The following is a 25912-nucleotide window of genomic DNA, read 5'->3' on the forward strand; positions in this document are numbered from 1 at the left end:
TCGGCTCTCTCGGATAGCCCCTATGATTTTTGCGCCACGTGAGCTTCCCTAAAAGTACCGACGGCGGCGACGGAGCAAGCACTGCGATGACGATATGGGTTTCCCCTTCACCGTTCTCCTTGACCGACCGCAGTCGCTGACAGCCATCCAAGTCGTTACAACCAGCGCAATATGATTCTGTAAAACTTGATTCTTCAACCAACAAACTATGAAGCACGTTGCGGTTCTCGGCGCTGGACTGTCTGGCTTGTCCTCTGCTTTTCACCTTTCTCGCTTGCACCCGAATGTCAGAATCACAGTTCTAGAGAGTCAAAAGCGTGCTGGTGGATGGGTACGGAGTACGCGAGTCTCACTCCCAGAAAACTATGGCTCGGTTCTGCTTGAAGCGGGACCAAGGACATTGCGCCCCAACGCCCAATCTGTGCTCGAATTGGTACGCAACATTCCCTCAGTGAATCTGAATTATAAGACTGAAATGCTCAGGTTAATCTATTAGGACTGAAAGAACAGCTTATAACAGTTCCAAAAACCTCGCCAGCTGCAAAATCCCGCTACCTATACATTCCTCCAGACCATGGAACGTCGTACTCTGGATTACAGCAAATCCCATCGTCATTCTTCTCATTCGTCAAATCCCCACTCTCTTCGACTCTAGTAGCTGCCGTCGCTCAAGAAGCACTGAAGCTGAACAACAGAGCAAAGGGTGTCGAGGATGAAAGCGTAGATTCCTTCCTTCGCCGGCGCTTTGGGTCTAGATTCGCGGAGACTTTTGGAAGTGCAATCATCCACGGAATTTACGCTGCGGATTCGCGAAACATCAGCGTTAGGGCGGCGCTCCCGTCGATGTGGGATGCAGAAGCTCGTGGATGGGGTAGCTTGGTTCGGGGGATGTTCATGTCTGTGAAGAAGCCTCAAGGTCAGGCGTATGACGCTGGGAACGTTCCCCAATTGATGGATGGGGTTTCTGTCTATTCCTTCAGAGATGGGATGGAAACTCTAACGAGAGCGCTGGACAGTCACATTCGAATGCGACCAAACGTACAGATATCATACAATGCACCGGTCACTTCTCTCGCATCCACTGAGGACGGGTTCGCGGTATGTGCTACTTGCGCTTCACCTCCTTACTTTACTGACACTCCTTCAAGATAACTGTCGAAGGAGGTCGGACTGTGGAAGCATCACACGTCGTATCTGCCCTTCCTACACCCATTCTTCACTCCATCCTGTCCCCCACTCTAGCAACCACAGAAGTCAATAAAGTTGGATCCTTAACAGCGAATTCCACCTCCTCAGTCCACGTCGTCAATATCGTATTCCCCGGCCCACCTTGCTCAATTCATCCTGCAGGATTCGGGTACCTCATCCCTCGCCCCCCGACAGGTTATCCCTCCACCTCTCCCGAACCAACCAACCTTGGGATTCTGGGTACAGTTTTCGACTCTTGCTCCCTCGCAGATCAAGACACCGAAGCCCGTAACCCGCACGCATACCATACCGCCAAATTCACCAAACTCACGGTGATGATAGGCGGCCCATATCCTCTGCCCCAACTTCCTCCATACTTGTCATCAACCGAAGTACCCCAAGGGGTCGACCGCAAGACTAACAGTCTACCACAATACATGCAAACCGTTCTCGAACAACTCGCAGCACATCTAGGGCACTGGCTTCCAACACCGCTTTACTGGCGTATCGTACCGAACGAGAACTGCATCCCGACGCTATCGCCCGGTCACCTAGAACGCGTAGACGAACTCCAAGGATACCTCGACGAGCGACTGGGTGGACGGTTACAGGTCGTAGGTGCCGGTATTGGAGGGGTTAGTTTGGGTGACTGTGTTGAGGCAGGGAGGACCGTTGCACGCAGGCTTCATTTCCAATGACGAGCATCGACTTTTTCTTCCAATCATCAACCTTTGGTGGGGAGCAAGGAGGAAACACTATGTGAACAGTCATCGACCGAAAACTACACATGTGGTATCGAAGTAATTTCGTATAGTATACTATAGTACCTGGTTCTGATTGTCACGCGACATAAATAAATGCGTAGATAGACATTTGGTGAAGGAAGAAATTTGAACTCAAATTCCATGATGAACGAAAGGAACCCAACGGTGGAATGACCTTCCAAGTTGCCGCAGCTCCTGCGTCGCAAGGTGCAGCGCATACGCCGCGTCAGTGATATCTGGTGGGGCCGTAGTACCGTGCCGGAAGAGATGGCGATAGAATGCGTCCGCTACGATGGGCGCATCGTGGTCGTGAATTGACCTGGTTCACAACAAATGTCAATGGAAACACTCGGGTGGCAGAAGAACATTTAGACTCACCACATTGTCGCAACCACGCTGCGGAAACCAGCAAACTGCATCGTGGCTGCCAGAGTGAGAGACTCATCCGGTCGTTGGTCATCACCCATGGCAGTCTCGCAAGCACTGAGGTAGGCAAGCGCTGCCGTCGAGGTCTGACAATCCCGAATGAGCGACGACATCGTTAAGCGTCTTTCACTGAGCAAGAGGGAGCTATCAAGGGGGTTCAATGGATTCTGCTTGCCATGGCACCCAAAATGGACGATGGATGCAGCGTTGATGTCGTCCAGGATGGACTTTCCAGAGCCTCCCTCCGACCCGATGCGGGTAATCAGACTGTCCTTTTGCGGGACGTGTAATTTGATCTTCTCCAATTCCTGCCTGGTTGCTGGAAGGTTTGCTGCTCCAAATTGGCGTCCGTCTGGTTCGATAGCAACCAGCATCTTGAAGTCGGGAGTGGGGCCTGGTGACGGTGCCAAGAGGTCCTGAGGAGCTGAGCAATACGAGGACACGACATAGTCGGACAGACAGTCGGAATTCGAGGAAGGAGAAACAGGATAGATGCCGGCAGCATGGATGGGAAGGAATGTGAAAAGACCAGTTGGACACCACCAGATCCTGCGCGGGTTGCTGGTCTACTGATCGGTAAGTGACAGTGCATCGAGTAAATGGCCATCTAATGCTCCTACCTTCTCGAAGCCGAGTGCAGAAATGACTGGTTGCCCTACGTTCGCCCAAAGTTCCCCCAGGACACCCCTAAATTCGTCATCCGTCGTTCGACCCCTGATGGTGCGGACTGGTCTACAGGCACGGTCCAGTTCTTCGGAACAGTCTTCAAAATAGTCTTCGCCATCGCTCCGAACGGATCTTCCGGGAACTCGACGAACCGTGGCCACCCAGCCCTCCAGCAGCTTCGTGTCTGCAAGTAACTCAAGCGGGTGAAGAGTACCATCCTCCTTGAGAATGAGAGCATGGCAGCCATATTCGCTCGCATTCAAAAAGACGATAGGTCCTTTGCGGGCTGCGGCCTTGAGGACATCAGGGGAAGGGGGGAGCATGAAATCTCGAAAACCTTCCATGGCCCGGATCTTTGCGATGATTTCATCCCTTTGTTGAGAAAGAAGGTATGGGCGGAGTGGCGGGGTACTTCCAGACGGTGTGGACTCCGGTCGGGGTTGTTGCTCGGTCGCAATCTGCAGCTGGCGAGTAACTGATAGAAATTCCGATGCAAGGTCAGGATGGAGAGCGTAGAGGCGGTCGAGGGATCCACGGAATTGTAGAGCTTGAGACCAAAACACAGACCGCGCGGTAGAGAGAAAGACGAGCGCTGTATCGAGTTCGTTTTTCTCGATCGCACACTGCACTGCATCCTTCGACAAATCTTTCGAGTGGACAAGAACGTTCTGGCGTTGTTCGAGCGTGAGGTCGAGGGAGGCGAGGACAGGGAGTGAAGATATGGCATGATGATAAGCCTCCAGTGCGGTGCGGGGACGATGGAATACACGGCAAATGAACGCCCAAAGCCTGGCATAGACTAATCGGATTATGGGCGAGGCTCCAGGGATATGAGCTCCAGTTTCCAAAACTTCGAAAATTGCTTCCTTGATTTCCATGTCACCACCCAGGAGTTTGTTCCACTCAGTGAGGGACTGTACGAAGCCTATGACCGCTTTCAGGCCTTCAGTGTGATTTCCCAAGGCACGGTTGTAACCCTGTTGGCCTTCGGGGAGGGGGAAAGAGATGTCAAATTGTTCCCGTTGATGCAGAATGCACTGTAGGAGGTCTGAGAGGTTGCGTGTCTTCTGGTAGCGGATGCCGAGGGCGTAGGCCAGGTTGTTGAGAGAAGTGGAGCGACCCGGATGTCCTGGAGGTAAAAGGGAGAGAGCTTCCCGGTACAAGGCAATGCACTGTTCAAGGTCTCGGAAGTCCCCTGCCCCGTTGAAGCGAGCAAAGAGGGCGTTGGCCAGGTTGTGGAGCGAGCTAATGCGATTAGGATGGCCGGGAGGACGGAGGGAAAGCGCTTCGTTGTGCAGGGCAATGCACACCTCCAGATCCTTGAGGTCGCCTTTGGTATGGAAGCGACTGGTAAGGGCCCGTGCCAAGTTGTTGAGCGAGCAGGCGCGCAGTGGATCGTCGGGAGGGAAGAGAGCCAGTGCTTCCTCGCCGAGGGCGATGCATTCTTCCAGGTCCTGAGAGTCGCCCTTTTCCTCGAAGCGATTGCAAAGGGTGCCAGCCAAGTTGGTGAGCAAGTCGCAGCGGCTGGGATGCCCGTGCGCAAGGTGATTGAGAACTTCCTTGTTCAAGGCAATGCTCTGGTCCAGGTCCTTGAAGTTTCCTTTGTGTTCGAAGCGCATGGAAAGGGCCGTCGCCCGATTAACGAGATAGTAGGGGCGGTGGGGATCGTCGAGAGGAAAGAAAGCAAGTGCTTCCTCGTGCGTGGCAATGCACTGATCCAAATCTTTAAGCCGACCGGTGCAACAGAATCGTTTGTACAATGCAATGGCATAATGCGCAAGTGTGTCGCCTCGCCTTGGATGATGAGGAGGTCGGAGGGAAAGCGAGAGGCTGAATTGCGAAATGGATTCTTCGATCGCGGTTATGTCGCCTTCCATGAGCTCCGTTCCCCGCCTGCACGCCTCTCGTGCTTCCCGATCTTCAGCCAGTGCTTTCCCGTGACACCTAACCGCTTCCCGGAGCCCATCCAACCCTTCCAATAGTCCACATTCCATGAACGTGACCAACCCGAGATGTCGCAGGTCAGCACGGGCAACATGGAGTTCGGCATCACCTGCCCTCAAGGCCTGTTTAGCATCCCCCAAAGAAGCCCTAGCCGATGACAAGTCATCCTCGTCGCCGCAGGACAGGTACCGTAACACTAATGCGTTTCCAACACGGAGCGACAGCCGCACTCGATTGTTGGTCACGCCATGATATGAAGCAAGAGCTTCATTGGCAACAGCGATCGCGGTGTCGAGGTTGGGCTTGTCGATTGATTGTCGATATTCGTCAACAAGGCTGAGAGCAAACCTGACCATGTCAGGGCATTGCTCCTCTTCAGAGCTTACCATCCATAGCTCGTGCTGTGGCATATCAAAGGTCACTGCATGTCGCTGCCGTTGAGACGTTGGCACTCACGACGAATGAGATTTCCTTTTCGATGCGCAAGAAGAGCATCATGGCTTCGTCCAGGTCGGGCACCCGTTGATGGCAAGCGAAACGGACTAGGAGGCCTTTCATCAGGGAAATTTCAGCCTGTATGCGCGTGTCGCTATCATTGGGGTCGGTTTTGCGGATGGTCTCCCGCAGCACAGCGATCGCGTTCGCAAGGACATCTTGCTTCGTTCCCTTCCTCTAACATCCTCAAGCAGTTTGTCGACAAGAAGTAAAGTCTCTTCCAGATCTTCATGGCCTTGGGTAGGTATTCCTGAAGCGCTGTTATCAAGAACGTTCGTCCCCAAGAGCGATCTTCGGATACATACTAATTACGGCTCTATGCCCATTCACCATCTAGACCAGGTTAGACGACTCGCGCTCGCCGTTACCCTAAGGCATTGTACTTACCATGGTATCACAGCTGTTGGGAGGACAGTTGGACATGGTTGTGGACAATTCCCGTCCAGAACTGGATGTCACAGCACCTGTTCTCCATGGCGCCCACAATATCAATGTCGGTTTGGAGAAGCTTGAAGCTTTGAAGGTGTACAGTCGCGGACAATCAAACCCAACCAATTTTTACGAAGCATTTGATAGTCTCCGAAAACCGTCGGAAACGACATGTTTGCCTGAGCCGAAACCCCAGTCAAAAAATGGTACCAATTGGTCCATCGGATTGGCCAGAAAAGGTAACTTGATATCTTGGGCGCCAAAAGTTTGGCCGCCCGGTCATTTTTTATCCCAGTAACCTCAAACTATGTTCAATCGATAGCTTTCAAAAATCACTGTCTGTTCACAAAATTTGAGCCCAATTGACCCATGATTTCTCTGGGAAAATGGTGATTAAGTTTGGGTATCCGCGGAACCCTGACCAACCTTTAGATTACCGAGTGCCATTGGATTTGGCTATGGTTGAGTTTTAGAAGGCTCTGTCCCTTCTAGAACACGAACTGCTGCATGGCGCGCCTACTCAGCAAGCAGGATGATTTTGCAAACCAGATCTCGGTGTGCTCATGCACCTCGAGGCGCTTTTCTCCTAGTTTACAGGTCAATAGATCTCGCTCCCGCACCCCTGAAATTTGGCCACCGGGAAAACGGCGTGGGAAAACTTCGGAGATGCGTTTTTCGAACGCTTTCGCAAATCCACGTCTCCTGGCAAGAAATCAGACCAAACCACCCATGATTTCCTGAGAAATCTGCGATTTACTATATTTGTTGGGTTTGACTGTCCGCGACTGTATGGGTGTGGTCGTTAGTCGACTCCGGGCCGACGGCAAATGCAGGACCGTGGCATCACCTGGCATCACTGGTCGCTCTCCATCTGGACTGAGTGACCACCATACTTCCAGCGCATTGACTACTTGTGGTGCGTTGATTCTTTCCAGCTTTTTTACCCCTTTTTTTTACTCATTGACATCTTTTATGGAAGCTCGTGTAATCTCATCACCAATCGTTCAAAGTCTGATGTAGTCCATTCAGACTGTGGTCTGACAACCCCTTGCTAGCCCAATGCTAGCCTTCCAAAAATCCATGTAGCTGCGAGCGACAGGCTGCGATATTCGCCTTCGACAGTCGCTTTCAAACAGGACCCATCAGGCATCCAGGTCGTCAAATGGCCTAACATGGGCCTACAGAGATCAACTATCCAATCAGCCAGCTACGAATGCTCTTCACTTCGCTCGCATTCACCCGAATGCAAAATCGCAGGGGTTCAGTAGCTCTGGAAGCGGGCATTGCATCCAAATGCCCAATTGGTACGCGACTTTCCCCTTCTATTTGAGCTTGAGACTAAATTGATCAGGCAAATCTACTAGGACGAAAGAACATGTTAAACTTCAGAAACCTCAGCAGCTGCCGAATCCCGCTACCTCTACATTTCTTCGTCATTCTCAAGACTACAGAAAATCCCACCCTCCCAACATCCTCCTTCTCATTCGTCAAATACCTGTTGTCCTTAACGATAGTAGTGGCCGTCGCTCAAGAGGCACTGAAGGCTGAACAGACTCCTCTTTCCTCTTCTGCCGACTTAGGTCACTTCTCTCGCACCTACTTTGGATGGATTCACGGTACATGCCACTCGCGTATTTCCTGCTCCTTTACTAACACTACTTGAGGACAACTGTGAAAGGAAACAAAACCCTGCAGCCAATAAAAAATTCAGTCCCTTATCTACGAACCCCACCGGCTCAGTCCACGTCGTCAACATTGCCTTCCCTGGCCCGCCTTTCTCAATTCATCCCTCCAGATTCAGGTACCTCTTCGCTCTGCCTCCAACAGGCTTACTACCTCTGCCTATACAACCAACCCAAGGAAGATAAAGACACCGAAACCCCCAACCTGGACGCATACCATACAGCCAGCCACCTTCACCCGGATACCCGTCATACGGTATACCGTCCTAGACTACCCTGACAGGTCTGGAATGGTAGGGCCTTCGGCGGCTACCCCAATTCACCAAACTCACAGTGATGATAGGAGGCCTATGCCCTCCGCTTCAACTTCCTCCATACTTGCCGTCAACCGCAAGACCAATGCTCTAGCGTGGTGCATGCAAGCCATTCTCGAACAGCCCGCTGCACATCTCGGGCACTGGCCTCCAGCACCACTTTACTGACCGATCATACCCAATGAGAACTGCGTCCCGACACTATCGCCCGGAATCTAGAACGCGTAGAGCTTCAAGGATACTTCAACCAGCGACTGGGTGCAGGTATTGGCGGGGATTAGTTTGGGTTACTGTGTTGAGGCAGGGAGGACCCTTGCACGCAGGTTACGACTTACATTTCCCATGACAATGCACATCATCCATTCCGTCGACCTGCGGTGAACGCGAAACTATACATATCATAGCAGTCCTAAAGTCCAAAGTTACATGTGCAGAGATAGGCTAGTGACGATATTCAAACTCCATGATGAACAAAAGGAACCCAACGATGGAAAGACGTTCCCTGCTCCCGCAGTTCCTTCACAGCAAGGTGCAGTCCATATGCTGCGTCGGTGACGTCTGGCGGGGCCGCAGTACCGTGCCGGAAGAGATGACGATAAAAGGCATCCGCTACGATGGGCGCATCGTGGTCGTGGATTGACCTGGTTCACAACAAATGTCAATGGAAATAGTCGGGTAGTAGAAGAACATTACAACTCACCACATCGTCGCAACCACGCTGCGGAAACCCGCAAACTGCATCGTGGCAGCCAGAGTGAGAGACTCATCCGGTCGTTGGTCATCACCCATGGCTGTCTCGCAAGCACTGAGGTAGGCAAGGGCTGCCGTCGAGGTCTGACAATCCCGAATGAGCGACGACATCGTTAAGCGCCTGTCACTGAGTAGCAGGTAGCTGTCAAGTGGATTCGATGGGTCTTGCATCCCATGGCAGCCAAAATGGACGATGGATGCAGTGTTGATGTCGTCCAAAATAGACTTTCCAGAGCTCGACTTTGGCCCAGCGCGGGTAATCAGACGGTCATTTTCGGGGATGTGTAATTTGATCTTCTCTAGTTCTTGCCTGGTCGATGGGAGGCTTGATACACCGGGTTCGGGTCGGTCGGGTTCAATAACGACAAGCATCTTGAAATCGGGATTAGGCACTGGTTGTGGGGTGATGAGGTCCTGGGGAGTCGAGCAATAAGACGATACGATATAGTCGGATAAGCACTCGGATTCTAAAGGAGAGGGAGTATAATTCCCGGCAGCATGGATGGGAAGGAACGTGAAAGGGCCGGTTGGACACCACCAGATTCTACGAGGGGTGTTCGTCTGTTAACAAGATCAGCACGACGTCGCTCGCTCTATTCACGGAATTCCCACACCTTCTCCAGCCGGAGAGCCTGGACAACTGGTTGGCCTACCCTATCCCACAGAACACGAAGAACAACCTTAAAATCGTCGTCGACGGTCAAGTGAGGATCCTCCCTTTTGAAGAATGCTTTCAAACGAAGGTCTCTCCCCACCAAATAATCACGCATTTCACGTCGCACCTGAAGACCGATTTCTCGTCCCCTGGCCAACTGGCGAATGGCAGCTACCAGGCAAGTCAATAGGACAATATCTGCGAACAAAGGCAAGGCGGTGAAGGGTCCCGTCCTCCTTGAGAATGAGAGCATGGCAACCGAAATTACTGGCATTCAGAAAAGACAATCGTTCCTTTGCTTGCTGCGGTCTTTGAGGATATCGGGCGACGGGGGAAGCAGGAAATCATGGAAACCTTCCATGTCTCGGATCTTTGCGATGATTTCTTCCCTTTGTTGGGAAAGAAGGTACGGACGGAGTGGCTGGGTACTTCCAGACGGTATTGTGCGAGTTTGTGGTTGTTGTGTCGGTCGCGAACTGCAGCTGGCGAGTAACCGTTCGGAGTTCCGATGCAAGGTCGGGATGAACAGCGTTGAGGCGATCGAGTGAACCACGGAATTGGAGGGCTTGGGACCAAAATACAGACCGAGCGGTGGAGAGAAATACAAGCGCTGTATCGAGTTCATTTTGCTCGATCGCACACTGAACCGCATCCTTTGATAAATCCTTGGCGTAGACGAGAACATTCTGGCGTTGTTCGAGCGTGAGGTCGAGGGAGGCTAGGACGGGAAGTGAAGATATGCCATGACGATAAGCGTCTAGTGCGGTGCGGGGACGATGGAATTCACGACAAATGGACGCCCAAAGCCTGGCATGGTCTAGTCTGACCAAGGGGGATGCACCGTGGCATCGAACTCCAGTTTCTAAAAGTGCGAAAATCTCTTGCAGCGTATCGTTGTCGCCAAGGTGCTTGTAATTTTCCCTGAGAGACTGCACAAGGCTCACGATTGCTTTCAGGCCTTCAGTGTGATTTCCCAAGGCACAGTTGTCACTCTGTTGGTCTTCGGGAGATAGGAAAGAAATTTCCAAGTGTTCCCGTCGATGCCGAATGCACTCCTCGAGGTCCGGGAAGTCGTGTGTCTTCCCGAAGCGGGCGAAGAGTGCGTTGGCCAGGTTGTTGAGCGAGCTGGCGCGATCGGGATGGCCATGAGGGTGGAGATCGAGCACTTCCCTGTGGAGGGCAATGCACTCGTCCAGGTCCCGGAAGTCGCCTTTGTTCCTGAAGCGAGTGGAGAGGGCGACTGCCAGGTTGTTGAGCGAGCCGGCACGGTGGGGATTGCCTCGAGAAAAGAGAGATAACGCTTCCCTGTGGAGGGCAATGCACTCGTCCAGGTCCCGGAAGTCGCCTTTGTTCCTGAAGCGAGTGGAGAGGGCGACCGCCAGGTTGTTGAGCGAGCCGGCACGGTGGGGATTGCCTCGAGAAAAGAGAGATAACGCTTCCCTGTGGAGGGCAATGCACTCGTCCAGGTCCCGGAAGTCGCCTTTGTTGTCGAAGCGAGTGGAGAGGGCGCCCGCCAGGTTGTTGAGCGAGCTGGCGCGGTCGGGATGGCCATGAGGGCGGAGATCGAGAGCTTCCCTGTGGAGGGCAATGCACTCGTCCAGGTCGCGGAAGTCGCCTTTGTTGTCGAAGCGAGTGGAGAGGGCATTCGCCAGGTTGTTGAGCGAGCCGGCACGGTGAGGATGGCCATGAGGGCGGAGATCGAGAGCTTCCCTGTGGAGGGCAATGCACTCGTCCAGGTCGCGGAAGTCGCCTTTGTTCCCGAAGCGAGTGGAGAGGGCGACTGCCAGGTTGTTGAGCGAGCTGGCACGGTCGGGATGGCCATGAGGGCGGAGATCGAGAGCTTCCCTGTGGAGGGCAATGCACTTGTCCAGGTCGCGGAAGTCGCCTTTGCTGTCGAAGCAAGTGGAGAGGGCATTCGCCAGGTTGTTGAGCGAGCCGGCACGGTGGGGATGGCCATGCGGGTGGAGATCGAGAGCTTCCCTGTGGAGGGCAATGCACTCATCCAGGTCCCGGAAGTCGCCTTTGTTGTCGAAGCGAGTGGAGAGGGCATTCGCCAGGTTGTTGAGCAAGCCGGCACGGTGAGGATGGCCATGAGGGCGGAGATCGAGCGCTTCCCTGTGGAGGGCAATGCACTCGTCCAGGTCGCGGAAGTCGCCTTTGTTGTCGAAGCGAGTGGAGAGGGCGACTGCCAGGTTGTTGAGCGAGCTGGCACGGTCGGGATGGCCATGAGGGCGGAGATCGAGAGCTTCCCTGTGGAGGGCAATGCACTCGTCCAGGTCCCGGAAGTCGCCTTTGTTCCTGAAGCGAGTGGAAAGGGCGACTGCCAGGTTGTTGAGCGAGCTGGCACGGTCGGGATGGCCATGAGGGTGGAGATCGAGCGCTTCCCTGTGGAGGGCAATGCACTCGTCCAGGTCGCGGAAGTCGCCTTTGTTGTCGAAGCGAGTGGAGAGGGCGCCCGCCAGGTTGTTGAGCGAGCTGGCACGGTCGGGATGGCCATGAGGGTGGAGATCGAGCGCTTCCCTGTGGAGGGCAATGCACTCGTCCAGGTCCCGGAAGTCGCCTTTGTTCCCGAAGCGAGTGGAAAGGGCGACTGCCAGGTTGTTGAGCGAGCTGGCACGGTCGGGATGGCCATGAGGGTGGAGATCGAGCGCTTCCCTGTGGAGGGCAATGCACTCGTCCAGGTCGCGGAAGTCGCCTTTGTTGTCGAAGCGAGTGGAGAGGGCATTCGCCAGGTTGTTGAGCGAGCCGGCACGGTGAGGATGGCCATGAGGGCGGAGATCGAGAGCTTCCCTGTGGAGGGCAATGCACTCGTCCAGGTCGAGGAAGTTGCCTTTGTTGTCGAAAGCGAGTGGAGAGGGCATTCGCCAGGTTGTTGAGCGAGACGGCACGGTCGGGATGGCCATGAGGACGGAGAGATAGTGCCTCTTTATGAAGACTGATACTCTCCTCCAGATCTTTGATCTGACCAGTGCAGCCAAATCGGTTGCCCAACGCAAGGGCACAATGCGCAAGAGTGTCGTGTCGCCTTGGGTGCTGTGGAGGCCGGAGGGAAAGCGAGCGACGAAATTGCAGGATGGCTTCATCGATCGCGAGTTTGTCTCCTTGCATCAACTCTGATCCCAGAATGTACGCTTCTTGCCCTTTTTGATCTTCGGCCTGAGCCGCTTGACCATACTGTGCCATTTCTTGAAGCCCACTCATCCCTTGTAGCATCCCACTTTCCAGGAAGTTGACAAACCCAACGTGCCGCAGGTCAACAAGGGCAATAAAGAGCATGGGATCCCCTGTTCCGCACGCTTCCTTGGCGTCGTGAAATAACGCCCTAGCCAACGAAAAGTCTTTCTCGTCGCCACAGGACAAGTACCTCAACACCAATGCGTTTCCAGCACGAAGCGACAGCTGGGCTCGATGATTGATCACGCCATGATGCGACGCAAGGGCTTCATTCGCAACAGTGATGGCGGTGTCGAGGTTGGATTTGTCGATTGACTGTCGATATTCATGAAGAAGGTTGAGAGAGAATGTGACAATTTCAGGGTAGTGTTCCCCCTCATGACCCATCATCTGCAATTCAAGCTGCACGAATTCCAAAATTATTGCTTGCAATTGTTGACCGATACATTTGCACTCACGATGAAGGCGGATTTGATGGCCTCGTTGCCTTTCAAAAGCCTCGTCGCTTCGTCCAGATCCTCCACCCATCCGTGGCACGCGAAACGGGTTATAAGGGCTTTGATCAGGGCAACCTCTGCCTTCGCCTTTGTCTCGCTGTCGCCGTCAGCTTCGCGGATGGCCTCCCGTAGTACTGTAATCGCGGTTTCGAGGATATCTTGCTGCATTCCCGTCGTAACAGACTCCAGCAGTTCGTTCACAAGAACCAAAGTCCCTTCCAGCATGTCTTCATCTTGCATAGATATTCCTTTGAACGGTGTCGTTCAGATGCGCGCCCCGGAAAATGGTGGTAGGATACATACCTGCAGCTTCGTGCATAGTCTAGAAGAAATCAAGTCAGCCGAGGTCCTCTTCACACTAAGACATTGGACTCACCATGTCTTCGTGGTTGTTGAATGGGTTGCTATCCATAGTAGGAGATATGTTGGGAACTGTTCTGTTGAGACAGCCTTCGAAGACAGTACTGTTCTTATAGCTAGCTGCTAGCAGTCCAACACCGGATACCACAGCACCAGACCACCTGTTCTACACGAGGTTCATCTTGAAATGAGATACGCAGCCGAGAGTCTCATGGTCGCCGTCATGGGAAGATCTTGGGGCATAATTACAGTAGACGTTGGCGCCTTAGAGAGATCGTTCAACACCGGTACATGCATCGTGGCCAACTGCTGTTCAAATGAAACTGGGTAGGGGTTCGGTCCATATCCTCGGTCCCTCTGGGACAGATTTGTGCATTCAGCGAGTCTTGTCAGGCGGTGTCAAGGCGTCAAGCGTTTGGAGGGAGATAGAAATAGTGGACTTGGATGCTAAGGATTTGGAATACAGTCACGGTTGTCGCGGCAGCACCGACGCGAATCAACTCCGCCAACTCCGATTGTATTTCCCGTGTAGCCGGTGCCACGAACCCGAAAACAACAGTCCAGTAGTACTACTGTCCAGAAGCTGGTAGTGGTGTAATGCACGAAAGCGATGCAGATCCTACTTCGCCAGATCAAAGGTGTTTACATAAACGAACCCCTACCGAATAAACCACTGACATATTAGCTGAATCACTTGACAGTGGTAGTAGGACATCGAAGCTATTCAGTGACAATGCACAGGTTGTTTTAATTTACTATAGCTGTAGAGCCAGGCTGTTCGATTCAATACTCTATTCGATCACCTGAATGGGCACGCAGCAAGCACGTTCTTACTGAATTGCTGTGGCGAACAGCCGTGTAAAGCGTGGTGAGGAAGGCCGGCGCTTATTTTCTGATAGTGTCATGCCCACAACAAGGCTACGATTGCCAAGTCCCCAGAAAAGTCCAAAGTTAAACTTTGAATTGCTTGCTATGCCTAGCTGTGCAGGCTGTTTCCCATAAAGCTGTATAGCATTATACCAAACTGTGTATATGCCTTCCCACCGCACACGGACGAATGGTCACCCGGCCAGTAGCGGGGCTCATGGGAGGCGAAACAAACTTCAGAACAGCGCCATTTCCACTTGGGCGCCTATTCCCAAGCGGACAATCCGCGTTTCGACTTACTAGCCCCGGAACCTGACTCAAGATGCAGTCTGGTCCGAATCCTCCTATGATATTTGGACGGAAGCCAGGAATTCGGCGCGAAATCTTGGTCGTTCTCACTGGTCCCAACTAATTCGCGGTCTCCTGCCCTAATGTATCTTTTTCGCGACTCTCATGGCGTCAACTCGTCTCGAGGTGCTTAGTTGCCCCCAATTGGCCGATAACTGGTCGCGTTTATTGTGTTTAGGGCCGGTCCAATCGCGACAGGTCCGGCGACTTGATTGATTGCCATGAGGGGCAAGGGCACCGCTTTTGCAATAATCGCTCTCAATCCAAACCACCATCGTCGTCCAGCCATGCCCAAACGCCAACGACACTATTCCATCTTCTCGCCACCGTCGCTCGCGATGTCAGAGCTCGTAAAGACGACGCTGGACCACGATTCCACCGACATGCTCATCGAAAAGTGGCTCGAGCACCGTAGCAGTGCCCATGACGCCTATCATGAATGGTTCAGGGACATCCGGGAGCGCCAACTTCACCACCGCGTCAGCTCGCATACCAGGCAGATAATAGCCTGGAATAAAGGAGAATTTGTCCCGGAAAACATCTTCTGCCGCACGGTCGACACAGGCAGGCTGATTCCTCTCGATAGGACATGGACCACCCATGTCTATCATCACCATACCATGTCTGAGCGGAAACTATCCATGCTTCCAGTCGTATTCACCATGGTGTGTTGAATCTTTCTCATTTTATCTACCCCCCATTCCTTCTGAGTTCGCCTCATATCCATTTGGACTGTCCTACGGCGCTGCAATATACCCGTTTTACATCATGCTGGGCCCGGTTGATTCAAGTTGTCTGACACCCCCTTTTCTAGCTTCCAGAACTCATGCTATTACGAGGAATGCACGACACGGGCTGCGACGAAGTCTACATTATCGTAACGGACCTCAAGCGGCAGGAAATGGACGATGTCACCGAATACTTCAAGCTCGTGTGTCGATATTGCTTTGGGTGTCCCTGTAAACCCAGTATCGAGCGGAGGATCCAGTATGAACGTATGTCATGCACGCCCTTTCTGTTACTTCCTACCCCGATCCCCCTTTCGAGCCTGTCTAAACCCCTAACCATCGTCCCTGTTTCACTTATCTGTGTGGTGTGGCATGTTTATTCATACACGCTCTCCAAATCTAGATATGCGGCTAAGCCATACATTACTGCGACAAAGAAGGACGCCTTGTTTTCCTCAAATCGACCTCACACTGCGCGCCATCCTCTACGAAAAACGGCCCCGGTTCCTCGTACTCTTCTCCCACCAAACGACTTCGTACTCCCAAATCTTCTTCACTCATCCATCCTATGTCCCCGACGAAGAGATCTTCTACGACTACCCCACTGGCTGCCCAAACCCATGCTGCACCGACGACTGCGAAATGATTCGATTTCCCCGCCGAGGTCTCTCTACCGCGCCCGTCCTCCAAATCAAACTCCAGACAAAGAACGGAAAACGTCGAGGAATCAAAGTGAAATCCAAAGAGATGTGCAACTGGATCGACTGTGATGTCTGCTTCGGAGAGACTGTCATTTCGTCGTCATCGTCAGGGTCGGATTCGAACTCGTCGTCTGGAGGATCACATTCGAGCTGCAGTGATGGATCGGATGATGGCACGTCGTCCGTTTCGACAACGAAAAAGGTCAACTTTGGGCAGGTTTGCAGCAAGTGCAAACTTGTCAAGTATTGTTCACCAGAGCATCAAAGGATGGACTGGGAGGAACACAAGAGAGTGTGTGTTCGAAACTAGGCGTGGGCGGCGGGCGGTTGTATCGACTTCCACGGTCGTCTATTTCGTTGTGCAGCATGTGGACATCTCTTACTGCACCGGCACATTGACAACTTGCACCCTGGGTCGTTGCTATGGTTTTGCTCTGCACTTTATCATCAAGGCTCTGGACATGCGCTCATTGCGCATGTCTCACCCACCGACTTCTCGCCCTCCATCATCATTATTCTTTCCTTTCTTGCCATGACACCACAGTTTCCATTACGCTTGCATTTTCCCTCATCATCATCGTCACGTTTTCCCGTCTCTTCTGCTGCTGTTGCCATTTCTTCTGTCTCTCTGTCTCTCTCTCGGACCTAGCTTCAATTTTCTGCTACTGTCCTTCACTGCCGTCCTTTTTTTATTCGTCCTTATTTTATTTCCATCAGCTGTATAGTGGCATGCATGTAACTTATCGTCTGCCAAGTGTACAACATTTTTGTATTATTAATATAAGTAGTAAGTAGATGGGTAGTACCATCTGGTGGTACAAGTATCCCGCCTCGTATGAAATCGTGCGTCGGTGCACGGTACTTCGTGTCTCCTATCCGCTGGTCCCGTCGAACGTACAAATGAAAGCCGGCAGATACGCCTAGGCCCCGACGTCACCCTTCAACGTTGTGCTCTATGGAATTCCTTGCCGTCCTCTGGAACTACTACTTTGGAAGCGACGCCGGGTGTCACCGCTAGGAGAAGTGATTTCACGGTGTCAAAAGACATACCTCCAAGGACCACAGGCCTGTATTTTGGATGCAGACCGCCGTTTTCATGATGGACCCAATACCTTGTTCCACGATAAAGATTTCATCTGTTTGAATGGAATTAACGGTGCAGGCAGGACCCAGAGCGACAAACAGATTCATCGAGGACGTCATAATTTGTCTGCGCTACGGTATCGACATCTAGGTGCCATTAACGATGGTCAACGGCGACGGATTTGGGATATACATGTAGATTGACATTTTCTGTCAACATTCTGCTCGATGGCATCCCATTCAACCTCTACATCGAACGCACTAAGAATCTCTATATGATCCTTTGTCAGATTCGCACACCGCCTAAACGACAGCTTCTCTAGGCCAGGCCGTGGAAGCAGGGCCACCAGGTCGGAAAACCCGGTCGCAGAGCGCTTAGAGCAGGTGCAGGAGCGCGATTTCGGAGTTTCGAAAAACGTTACGTCGTGGAATGAAAGAAAGGTGAGTGTCGGGAACAGGGAGGGGTTGTGTTTGAGAGCTTTTACAAACCGCCCGCCTGCCGCTCGAGAGAGAACCACTTGTTCTACAGCTGGCATCATTTCGAACGCTTGTTCTACGGCATCTGCATCTCTACGTAGCTCTCCATAGGACAAGTACAGATATTGTACAGCGCCCAGAGACATGCCGCAGAACGAACGGGGTCCGTGTGTTCCCCAGCCCGACAGGACATATACCAGTCTGCTGGATTTGGTCATGGAGAGTGTCGGCCAATGCTCGACACGGATTTTGGAGGATCCAATAACTTCGATAGAGACCGCTTGGTACTGATCTTGGACTCGGACGGCCTGGGACAGCGGAGTCGTGGGCGTCGCTTCAAGGAGCCGTTGGGGGAGAATGGCACCGGACTGTGGAAGGGTTCCGTCTTCCGAACTCTCAATGCGAGCGGATGCTGTTTCAGGAATGGCGATGTGGGCCAAAAACTCGAGGCAGATGGAAAGTTGGCCGCTAAGGGACAGGTGCTTGAGGTGACGGAAACGGACAAGCCGTTCGTCTGGAACTGGAAGGGTCCCCGTGCGGAAGTGAACGCCCCAATCCAGGAATTCCAGTGCTGGAATCCTGGCGAATGCGTCTAGAACGCCAGCTACGTCCCATGTGGAGTCTGTCTCGGATTTTAACTTGAGCGTCGTTAATCCATTGAAGAGGGGGGACGTCCAAGGAATCCTACAACAGTCCAGTTGGAGATTGCGAAGGAGCGGTGCACCTTCTCGCAAAATGTTCCCCAGTTCGTCTGGGTGCTTCGATACGTTTCGAAGTGAAAGGGTGTGGAGTTTGGGCGCAGGACCAAGCCCGCTGGTTCTGTGCCGCAGGTCATAAATATCGCTTTGGATGACGAGTGAGGCTAGTCGGTGGGTGTCGGATAATGATTGCTGCATCATTCTATCGACATCGGGGGGTAGGGCTTTGCCCTTGAGGGTGATATTCAAAGAAGTTCCCTTTGACCTTGCCATGAAGGCGCGAAGTCGTTCCGGGTCGTCGTCTGTGATGGTTGTCCATAAGGATGCGTTGCTGAGGGCAGCGTTCCTCCAGCGACGACAAACGCGACTGATGCGAGCCCAGCGAGTTGGAGCTAACGGATAATGGGTTTCGTAGACGTCCTTGACATCAGAGAAGACTTTGCATAGTAGTTCGTTTGGAAGATGAGCGATGGGGCTGAGGTCGTTACGCTGACTCTTCAGCTTCAAAATCTCCTCCTTGACTCGAACGACTTGGTCCTCTAGAGCTGAAATTTGCTCGTCTATCTGCTGGCGCTTTGCTTCCAGTGTAGAACCCCTGGTGGCCGCTGGTAATGTGGGCACTGCGCAATAGCTCAGCCTGAATGTATGGTTGCGTTATAGCCTTCACTCACTGACTCCTGGAATCTGGGCAGTTGGGGCCTCGTCAAGTCGATCGTAAGGCGCGGTAGTACGCGAAGTTGGTGTACATTGAACAAATTTGACTCACCCCTCCCGGTCAATGGGCAAGGCGCCAAGATGATGAGGTTGGCTTGGCAAATTGGGGACACCCGAGTCGGGTTGGTCAGCCATCAGTCATCGTTTGACTTCTACAACCACCAGGTCCTCCCAGTCAGTCCTTGATTGGACCGCCGACCGCCAGAAAAAAATAAGCATATGACATCTCAAGGCTTCCTTGAACTCGAGAAATAATGTCCATTGGGAATGCTCTGTCAGCAAGGGTGAAAGCGAGTCCGGCAGCACTGCACTGGATCCATTTATGTAGAAATGACTGTCTCAAAGATTTCCCAGGCGATACTTTCCCTCCTTTTTTACTGCAACCATATCGACAGATTCTTCTTCCCACTAGCACCCGAGAATACTTTCTTGCATTCCCCAGCTTTCACAGAACCATCTCCATAGAGCCGCCATTCTGGGTCCTGATGAGCGTTTCCTCCCCTGTCAGGACTGAAACCTTTTCAGATCCACATAGTAGCTGACAAGATGCCAATCTCACCACAACTAAATCTCTCGTGCGTTTTTCCTGGGTCTGTAATTCCGTTGATGAAACTGATCACAAGATGGCGAATGTATCTGCAGGTTTCTTCTCTTTGGCTCTTACCTGTCCATTTCCTTGTTCACCATAGAGACGATGATGTTTTGTGACTACTTTCGAACAAAGTCCTCCAAGAGCGATGGCCTGAAGATCAAGATACCTGTCATCTTCACATACATCATGGATATTGCCGGTACAGTCGGGACAAGCGCGATTGTGTATGTGGTACGTGACGTTTTTACCCTGAGCTGTAGACCTTGACCTCATGGATGCAGTATGTGTTCAACAACTGGAGTGCGGAACCTTTCATTCCCTCGTGTACCTCCCCTGTCTGATAACCGTTGCAGTGGAGGCGACGCCGCGTGGCTCGCTTCAGTGGCCCCATTCAGTGATCGTGTTGACCAACGCTCTGAACGAGTTCGTGGTCCAATGTTTTATGACAAGGAGATTCTGGGACCTGTGAGTACCACATCCTCACTGCACCTTTCTCGGCTTCACTGTGCTTCAATGTACAGCACAAGACTTTGCATTCCATGCCTATTTCTCCTGGCATCCTCCCTCTCATCGGTGGGTCCCGTTTTTTTCTATGGGTGTCAAAACGCAGCCTGATCAGATTCAAGTTGGGAATGAGCATCGTCCTCGTCGTATTTTCCGAATTTCATGACCGACTGGGCGAACGATATCTGAACCTTCGCTTCGCAATGTGAGTTGTCCAATTTCAAAGTAACCGCCTCAAAGGATAGGGGCTGACAACGGTGACAGAGCCTGCCTGGGCTTGTCCGTCCTCGCCGATTTCTCCATCACGGCCTGTTTACTCTATGCGCTCTACAAGCCGAAAATACTTTCACCAGAAACCCGGATGCAAGTATCTAGCGGAGGAGACTATATGCTTGACCTGCTGACATTTCCTGGATCCAGCCTCATCCGTCAGCTTGCCGTGATCGCTGTCCAAACGGGTTGCGCACCCTCCTTCGTCGCGGCGACGTGCCTTATCATCCTCTGCGTTATCCCCGAGACGCTCGGTACGTCCTATCACTCTGTATGGGTCCCACTCTTGTTTCTTACATACCACACCGCAATCCAGTGTCGACGGCTTTCTCGATGTCCATCGGATGCGTGTACACATGCACTATGCTCTTCACTTTGAACAAGCGGGCATATCTCCGGGGCATGAATTCATGGATACACACCACTCCCTACCCTTCCCCAGACGGTACGTGCACCTCGATTCCATCTTCGTCCCTCTCTAAAGTCGACCCACCACTGTCATCGTCAATAGATCTGGCCCCGCATTGCTTCCAAGACGATGAAGAGTCCGGTTCGATGAAATTCGCCCGACCACCAGAGGTACGTTTTTCCCCCACCGCCTACTGATTTTATGACGCTGAAGGCCTGGCAGGTGCATACCGGAGCCGGTTCAAATAGTAGCTGGGATAGACGGATAGAAACGTCACCCCGCGACGCTTTACTTCGGAGCGACTCCGAGCCTGAAACGCATTTAGAGTCGCCTCCTAGCGCCAAGCTCAGTTTCTCGCAACACTCGCCGTTGTATGTGAGTGCGAGCCCCACGTCGGTGGCTTCGCGCACTGCTCCTCTCACACACCCTTGACGACCCTCGCTGGCGGTCCTGCGACAATCGATCGTACCGTCCATTTTCTTATCGGAATTTACTACAGCACCTGTATTCTTACATTTCAGCTCTTGCTACAATAGTGTTCGATTACTTCCTTGACGTCGACTCTTGCACCTGTGATCGGTAGAATTGCATGACATTAGATTTGTGTGGTCACGTCGATACGAAACACTACATGGACAGCAGAAGAAGTAAAAAGGTGGCATATTACACAAGGTATTAGTACAAAGATAAAGTCCATCATAGACAGCAAGTGGAGGAAAGCAAACGCGTTCAATCTATTAATACAGCTACATTGCCGACAAAACATCATCACCGCGACCCTTAACCAGAGCACATGACGCAGGCGTCCTTGTTCTCAAGCGAACACTGGAGCTTGGCTTCCTCGAGCTCGCGCTGGCGCTGACGTTCGAGGGCAGCAGCGAACTCGGGGTCAGCCTCCGCGGCAGCCTTGGTCTTCTCGTCCAAGGAGAGATTGGAGACGGCAGTGGTAGCCGCCTCAACCGAAGAGGACGATGCAACAGGGGCGGAAGGAGGAAGCGGGGATGCTTGAGGGGTAGCGGCCGGGGAAGGAATGCCAGTGGGGCGAGAAGCAGGAGCTTGCCTGGCGGGGCTCGCAGGGACGGATGCAGCGGGGGCAGCCTTCTGCGTCTGCTCCTTGGCGGCCTTGAGCAAGCTCTGGTCGACGGTGAATTGAATAGCCTGTGCCGCCGGTCGAGTACGCAGGTAGTACATTCCGGTCTTCAAGCCCTTCTTCCAACCGTAGAAGTGCATGCTGGTTAGTTGACCCATGGTGGGAGCAGAGAGGTGAACGTTGAGGGACTGGCTCTGGCAAATGAAGGCACCGCGATCGGCAGCGAGGTCAATGACCTTCTTCTGACTGATTTCCCAGACGGTCTTGTAGATGGCCTTGACATCCGCTGGAATGTTAGGGATGTTTTGGACAGAGCCGTTGTGTGCGATAATCAAATTCTTCATGTTGTCATCCCAGAGACCGAGGTCGACGAGTTCGCGGAGAAGCCATGGGCAGACAACCTGGAACTCTCCAGCCAAAACACGACGAGTGTAAATGTTGCTGAAACGACGTCAGGGTAAGGACAAGGTCATGGGAGACGTATGAACGCACCTAGTATATGGCTCGAAGCATTCGTTGAAACCGAGGATTTGACTGGTGGAAGCAGTGGGCATCGGGGCAAGTAAGAGCGAGTTCCTGAGGCCAGTCTTTGCGATCTGTGCCTTCAGAGATGCCCAGTCCCAAAGATCGGAGGGCTTCACGCCCCAAAGGTCATACTGAAGCTGGCCTTGAGAGGCGGGGCTGCCTTCCCAGGTCTCATAAGGTCCGTCTCGGGCTGCAATCTCGGAGCTGGCCTCGAGGGCAGCGTGATAAATGGTCTCGAAGATTTGGAGATTGAGTTCCTTGGCAGCCTGGGAGTCAAAAGGCATGCGGAGGGCCATGAACGCATCGGCGAGACCTTGCACGCCGATACCGATAGGCCTGTGGCGCATGTTCGATCGACGGGCTTCAGGAATGGGGTAGTAGTTGACGTCGATGATCCGGTTGAGGTTGTAGGTCACAACCTTGGTGACTTCGTGAAGCTTCTTGAAGTCGTAGACACCGTCCTTGATGAAGGTAGGGAGGGCTAGGGACGCAAGGTTGCAGACGGCTGTTTCGTCGGGAGAAGAATATTCGATGATCTCGGTGCAAAGATTGGAAGACTTAATGGTGCCCAAATTCTTTTGGTTAGATTTGGCTGTTCGGCTGTAAGTTGGACGTTCGATGTAGTATTCAACTATGTTGCTCACCATTGGCGTGATCCTTGTATACCATGAACGGTCCACCGGTCTCGATCTGGGCCTCGAGGATAGCGTACCAGAGCTTTTGGGCGCGAATAGTCTTGCGTGCGCGGCCCTCTTTCTCGTATCGTTCATAAAGCTCTTCGAATTCAGCACTGTGGACATCATGCAGGCCGGGCGCTTCATTGGGGCAGAAGAGAGACCATTCGCCGTCGGCTTCAACTCTCTTCATACTAGACACATGGGGTCAGCTGGAATAGACGAAGAACGGAGAGATACGCACAAGAGGTCTGGAATCCAGAGGGCATAGAAAAGGTCACGAGCACGGACTTCTTCCTTGCCGTGGTTCTTGCGCAAATCCAAGAATTCGAATACATCCGCGTGCCAGGGCTCGATGTAGATAGCGAAAGCTCCAGGCCGCTTGTTTCCACCCTGATCCACGTAGCGGGCAGTGGCATCGTAAGCGCGGAGCATGGGCACAATTCCGTTGGAGTAGCCATTGGTTCCAGCGATATAGGATCTGTAAAAAAAACCTTAAGCCTATGCACTACCTCGAGCAATGAGGGCGCATGCTTACCCAGTTGCGCGAATGCAGTGAATGTTTAGACCGATACCACCAGCGGTTTTACTGATCATTGCGCAGTTCTTAAGGGTGTCGTAGATGCCTTCGATCGAGTCGTCCTTCATGCAGACAAGGAAGCAGGAGCTCAACTGTGGGTGGGGAGTGCCCGCGTTGAAGAGCGTTGGTGAGGCGTGCGTGAAATACCGCTCCGACATGAGGTTGTAGGTTTCGAGAACTCGGTCAATGTCGCGGCCGTGGATGCCAACAGCAACACGCATGATCATATGTTGGGGTCGTTCTGCAACACGTCCGTTGAGTCGGAGAAGGTATGAGCGTTCAAGGGTTTTGAAGCCGAAGCTAGAAGACGATTAATCTTGCATACTACGTGAGAGGAACGTAGAACGCACTAATTGTAGTTGAAATCGCGATTGTAGATGATAGCAGAATCGAGGGTGTCAGCATTGTCGCGAATAACCTCCCAGGTCTCTTTCGAAATCATTCCTGCAGGCTTTCCATTCTTTGGGTTAACTGTGAAGGCCGTTAAGTTTCCTTTACCCAAGTGATAACCAAGTGTACGCACCATATTCATAAAGGTCTTTCATCACTTGAGAGAAGCTCTTCTTGGTTTCCTTGTGAAGGTTGGAGACAGCGATACGGGCGGCAAGGACAGCATAGTCGGGGTGTTTGGTTGTAAGGTAGGCGGCAGTCTCGGCGGCAAGGTTCTGTTCAAGGAAAATAAGCGTCATCAATGCGACATGAATGTTACCACACGCACATCAAGTTCAACGGTGGTGACACCCTGGTACACGCCGACGACGACTTTCTGGGCAACCCTGGAGGTAGTTTGGTGTCAGAGTTGTGGGATGCTGTACTGCTGTACTCGTTTAAACATACTCGATTGGGTCCACAAAGTTCAGGTCGAGACCGTAGCAGAGCTTGCTGATTCGCGCAGTGATCTGATAATCGAAGAGGTTAATAACCAGACGAATAAAAACGCGATGTCGGGCTCACCTTATCAAACTGAACGCGTTCCTTGCGACTATACGACGCGTCAGGACCTGTGAATCACCTTTCGACGCGCTATGAACGCGAAAAACCTACCCATCTAGAAAAACACGCGACGATCAGGTCTTGTTCGTCGAGCCCGTGCGCGATGGAGAACACGTACCTCGCTTGAATACGTATGTCATCGTCGTTGTAATGTCGTCGCCGTTGCCTAGCGCAATGAGCGAGGATAAAAGTTGGGGGTAAGTGGGAAGAAGATGGTGGATGGATTCAAAGAGGTGAGAACGAAGGTGCTGAAATATTCAATCTCTGACTAAGCCCGTTGAATGTTTGGTCTTGTTATTGCGAAACGGTGGGTGAGCGTGACAGCTCGAAGGCCCTGTTCGCCACCATAATACTGTCCCTTCTGAAGGGTAAAACGCCAGAGAATAATTGATGTCTTCCCTGCGTTTTGGGGCTTTTTCTTCCCTTGGTTCTTTGGAGAATGGGGCCCCAGTATTGATCCTGCCGCTCGCTGACTAATCCTTAATTACCGTTCACGTCGCGTCGAAACGCGTCCGTCATCGCCCCTCTCATGGACGCGTCAAATACGAACGCTCTGAGGTAAGGAAACAACTGTGACAACCGATTTTCCAGTGTCCAGTGGGTGGTAGTGGATGATGCACGTCGACACCGCTTAGCACCTCCATGTCTGACTGTAGTACCCGGCAAGGTCATTGCAAAGGGCGCAGCGGACCTGGCGCCTAGGGACGTGCGCTGAAAATGGCGGTACTATAAGTCCACTAGTATCAAGAGGTGTGCTCGACACCATGCTATGGACTTAGAAGGCTTGTGTATAATGACTCTACTCCTGAATCAGGCATTCGGAAAGCCGCTTCTCCGTAACCTTGATTGAGAGGGCGACGTGCAGCTTCCGCTTCGGCGGGAAGTCAGCGGGGGTCATCACCATGCCCATTATCAGCCCACCGGCTCCTCAAAAGCCTGCTCCAACTGACCTTCTTGCCATTGACTATATGGACTAGTCCGTCTTCAGTGTGACGGCGGTTCTCGGAAATAGATCCAAGGAAGAGAGCATTGATCGCTACTACAGTTTCCAAGAGCATAGTGGTTGACTCTGTGAGCCAGGATCCAAGTGAGCAAACTCAGACTTGAGAACAACACGCCTGACGTTGACAGGTTCGCAGTGACGTTTATGCGAGAGAGCCACCGCGAGGGGCCAATTATAGGTATTTCACTTTCCTCCGCTATGCCATCATTCTGAATAAGACAAGAAGATTACGGCGAACTCTAAGTGATCGTTTGGGAGCGCTTGATTGGCAATGGAAGCAATGTCGACACCACCTTGCAGCCCGCCCCTGGT

At 52.5% G+C, this 25912-nt stretch overlaps 7 protein-coding genes across 7 annotated transcripts; 3 read left to right on the top strand and 4 right to left on the bottom strand.

The window, feature by feature from the left end:
- Positions 1 to 208: 208 nt before the first annotated feature.
- CC1G_03377 (protoporphyrinogen oxidase) lies at positions 209 to 1886 on the top strand (the record flags this gene model as incomplete). Its single annotated transcript, XM_001835543.1, has 3 exons — positions 209 to 433; positions 484 to 1098; positions 1149 to 1886. The coding sequence occupies 3 exons, from the start codon at positions 209 to 211 to the stop codon at positions 1884 to 1886; spliced, it is 1578 nt and encodes a 525-aa protein (XP_001835595.1).
- A 198-nt stretch (positions 1887 to 2084) lies between these two features.
- CC1G_03378 (hypothetical protein) lies at positions 2085 to 5906 on the bottom strand (the record flags this gene model as incomplete). Its single annotated transcript, XM_001835544.2, has 5 exons — positions 2085 to 2271; positions 2331 to 2944; positions 2999 to 5389; positions 5445 to 5660; positions 5871 to 5906. 5 exons carry the CDS (start codon positions 5904 to 5906, stop codon positions 2085 to 2087), a joined length of 3444 nt encoding a protein of 1147 aa, XP_001835596.2.
- Positions 5907 to 8362: 2456 nt separating this feature from the next.
- Positions 8363 to 13396, bottom strand: CC1G_03379 (mucin-like protein 1; the record flags this gene model as incomplete). The annotated part of the gene is made up of 9 exons (XM_001835545.2): positions 8363 to 8549; positions 8609 to 9219; positions 9273 to 9375; positions 9441 to 9484; positions 9724 to 12143; positions 12202 to 12889; positions 12946 to 13232; positions 13288 to 13306; positions 13361 to 13396. The coding sequence occupies 9 exons, from the start codon at positions 13394 to 13396 to the stop codon at positions 8363 to 8365; spliced, it is 4395 nt and encodes a 1464-aa protein (XP_001835597.2).
- A 1450-nt stretch (positions 13397 to 14846) lies between these two features.
- On the top strand, positions 14847 to 16298 carry CC1G_03380 (hypothetical protein; the record flags this gene model as incomplete). Its single annotated transcript, XM_001835546.2, has 3 exons — positions 14847 to 15224; positions 15374 to 15554; positions 15691 to 16298. 3 exons carry the CDS (start codon positions 14847 to 14849, stop codon positions 16296 to 16298), a joined length of 1167 nt encoding a protein of 388 aa, XP_001835598.2.
- A 940-nt stretch (positions 16299 to 17238) lies between these two features.
- CC1G_03381 (hypothetical protein) lies at positions 17239 to 19095 on the bottom strand (the record flags this gene model as incomplete). Its single annotated transcript, XM_001835547.2, has 2 exons — positions 17239 to 18883; positions 19013 to 19095. 2 exons carry the CDS (start codon positions 19093 to 19095, stop codon positions 17239 to 17241), a joined length of 1728 nt encoding a protein of 575 aa, XP_001835599.2.
- Positions 19096 to 19657: 562 nt separating this feature from the next.
- CC1G_03382 (hypothetical protein) lies at positions 19658 to 21167 on the top strand (the record flags this gene model as incomplete). Its single annotated transcript, XM_001835548.2, has 7 exons — positions 19658 to 19776; positions 19906 to 20017; positions 20074 to 20261; positions 20321 to 20580; positions 20643 to 20771; positions 20838 to 20905; positions 20958 to 21167. 7 exons carry the CDS (start codon positions 19658 to 19660, stop codon positions 21165 to 21167), a joined length of 1086 nt encoding a protein of 361 aa, XP_001835600.2.
- A 348-nt stretch (positions 21168 to 21515) lies between these two features.
- CC1G_03383 (hypothetical protein) lies at positions 21516 to 25116 on the bottom strand (the record flags this gene model as incomplete). Its single annotated transcript, XM_001835549.2, has 12 exons — positions 21516 to 22266; positions 22318 to 22942; positions 22995 to 23218; positions 23269 to 23505; positions 23563 to 23904; positions 23955 to 24075; positions 24128 to 24269; positions 24323 to 24380; positions 24442 to 24503; positions 24559 to 24605; positions 24716 to 24763; positions 25086 to 25116. The coding sequence occupies 12 exons, from the start codon at positions 25114 to 25116 to the stop codon at positions 21516 to 21518; spliced, it is 2688 nt and encodes an 895-aa protein (XP_001835601.2).
- Between the last annotated feature and the right edge of the window lie 796 nt (positions 25117 to 25912).

Source organism: Coprinopsis cinerea, assembly GCF_000182895.1.
Source record: "Coprinopsis cinerea okayama7#130 chromosome 8 map unlocalized cont3.8, whole genome shotgun sequence".
Taxonomy (NCBI): domain Eukaryota; kingdom Fungi; phylum Basidiomycota; class Agaricomycetes; order Agaricales; family Psathyrellaceae; genus Coprinopsis; species Coprinopsis cinerea.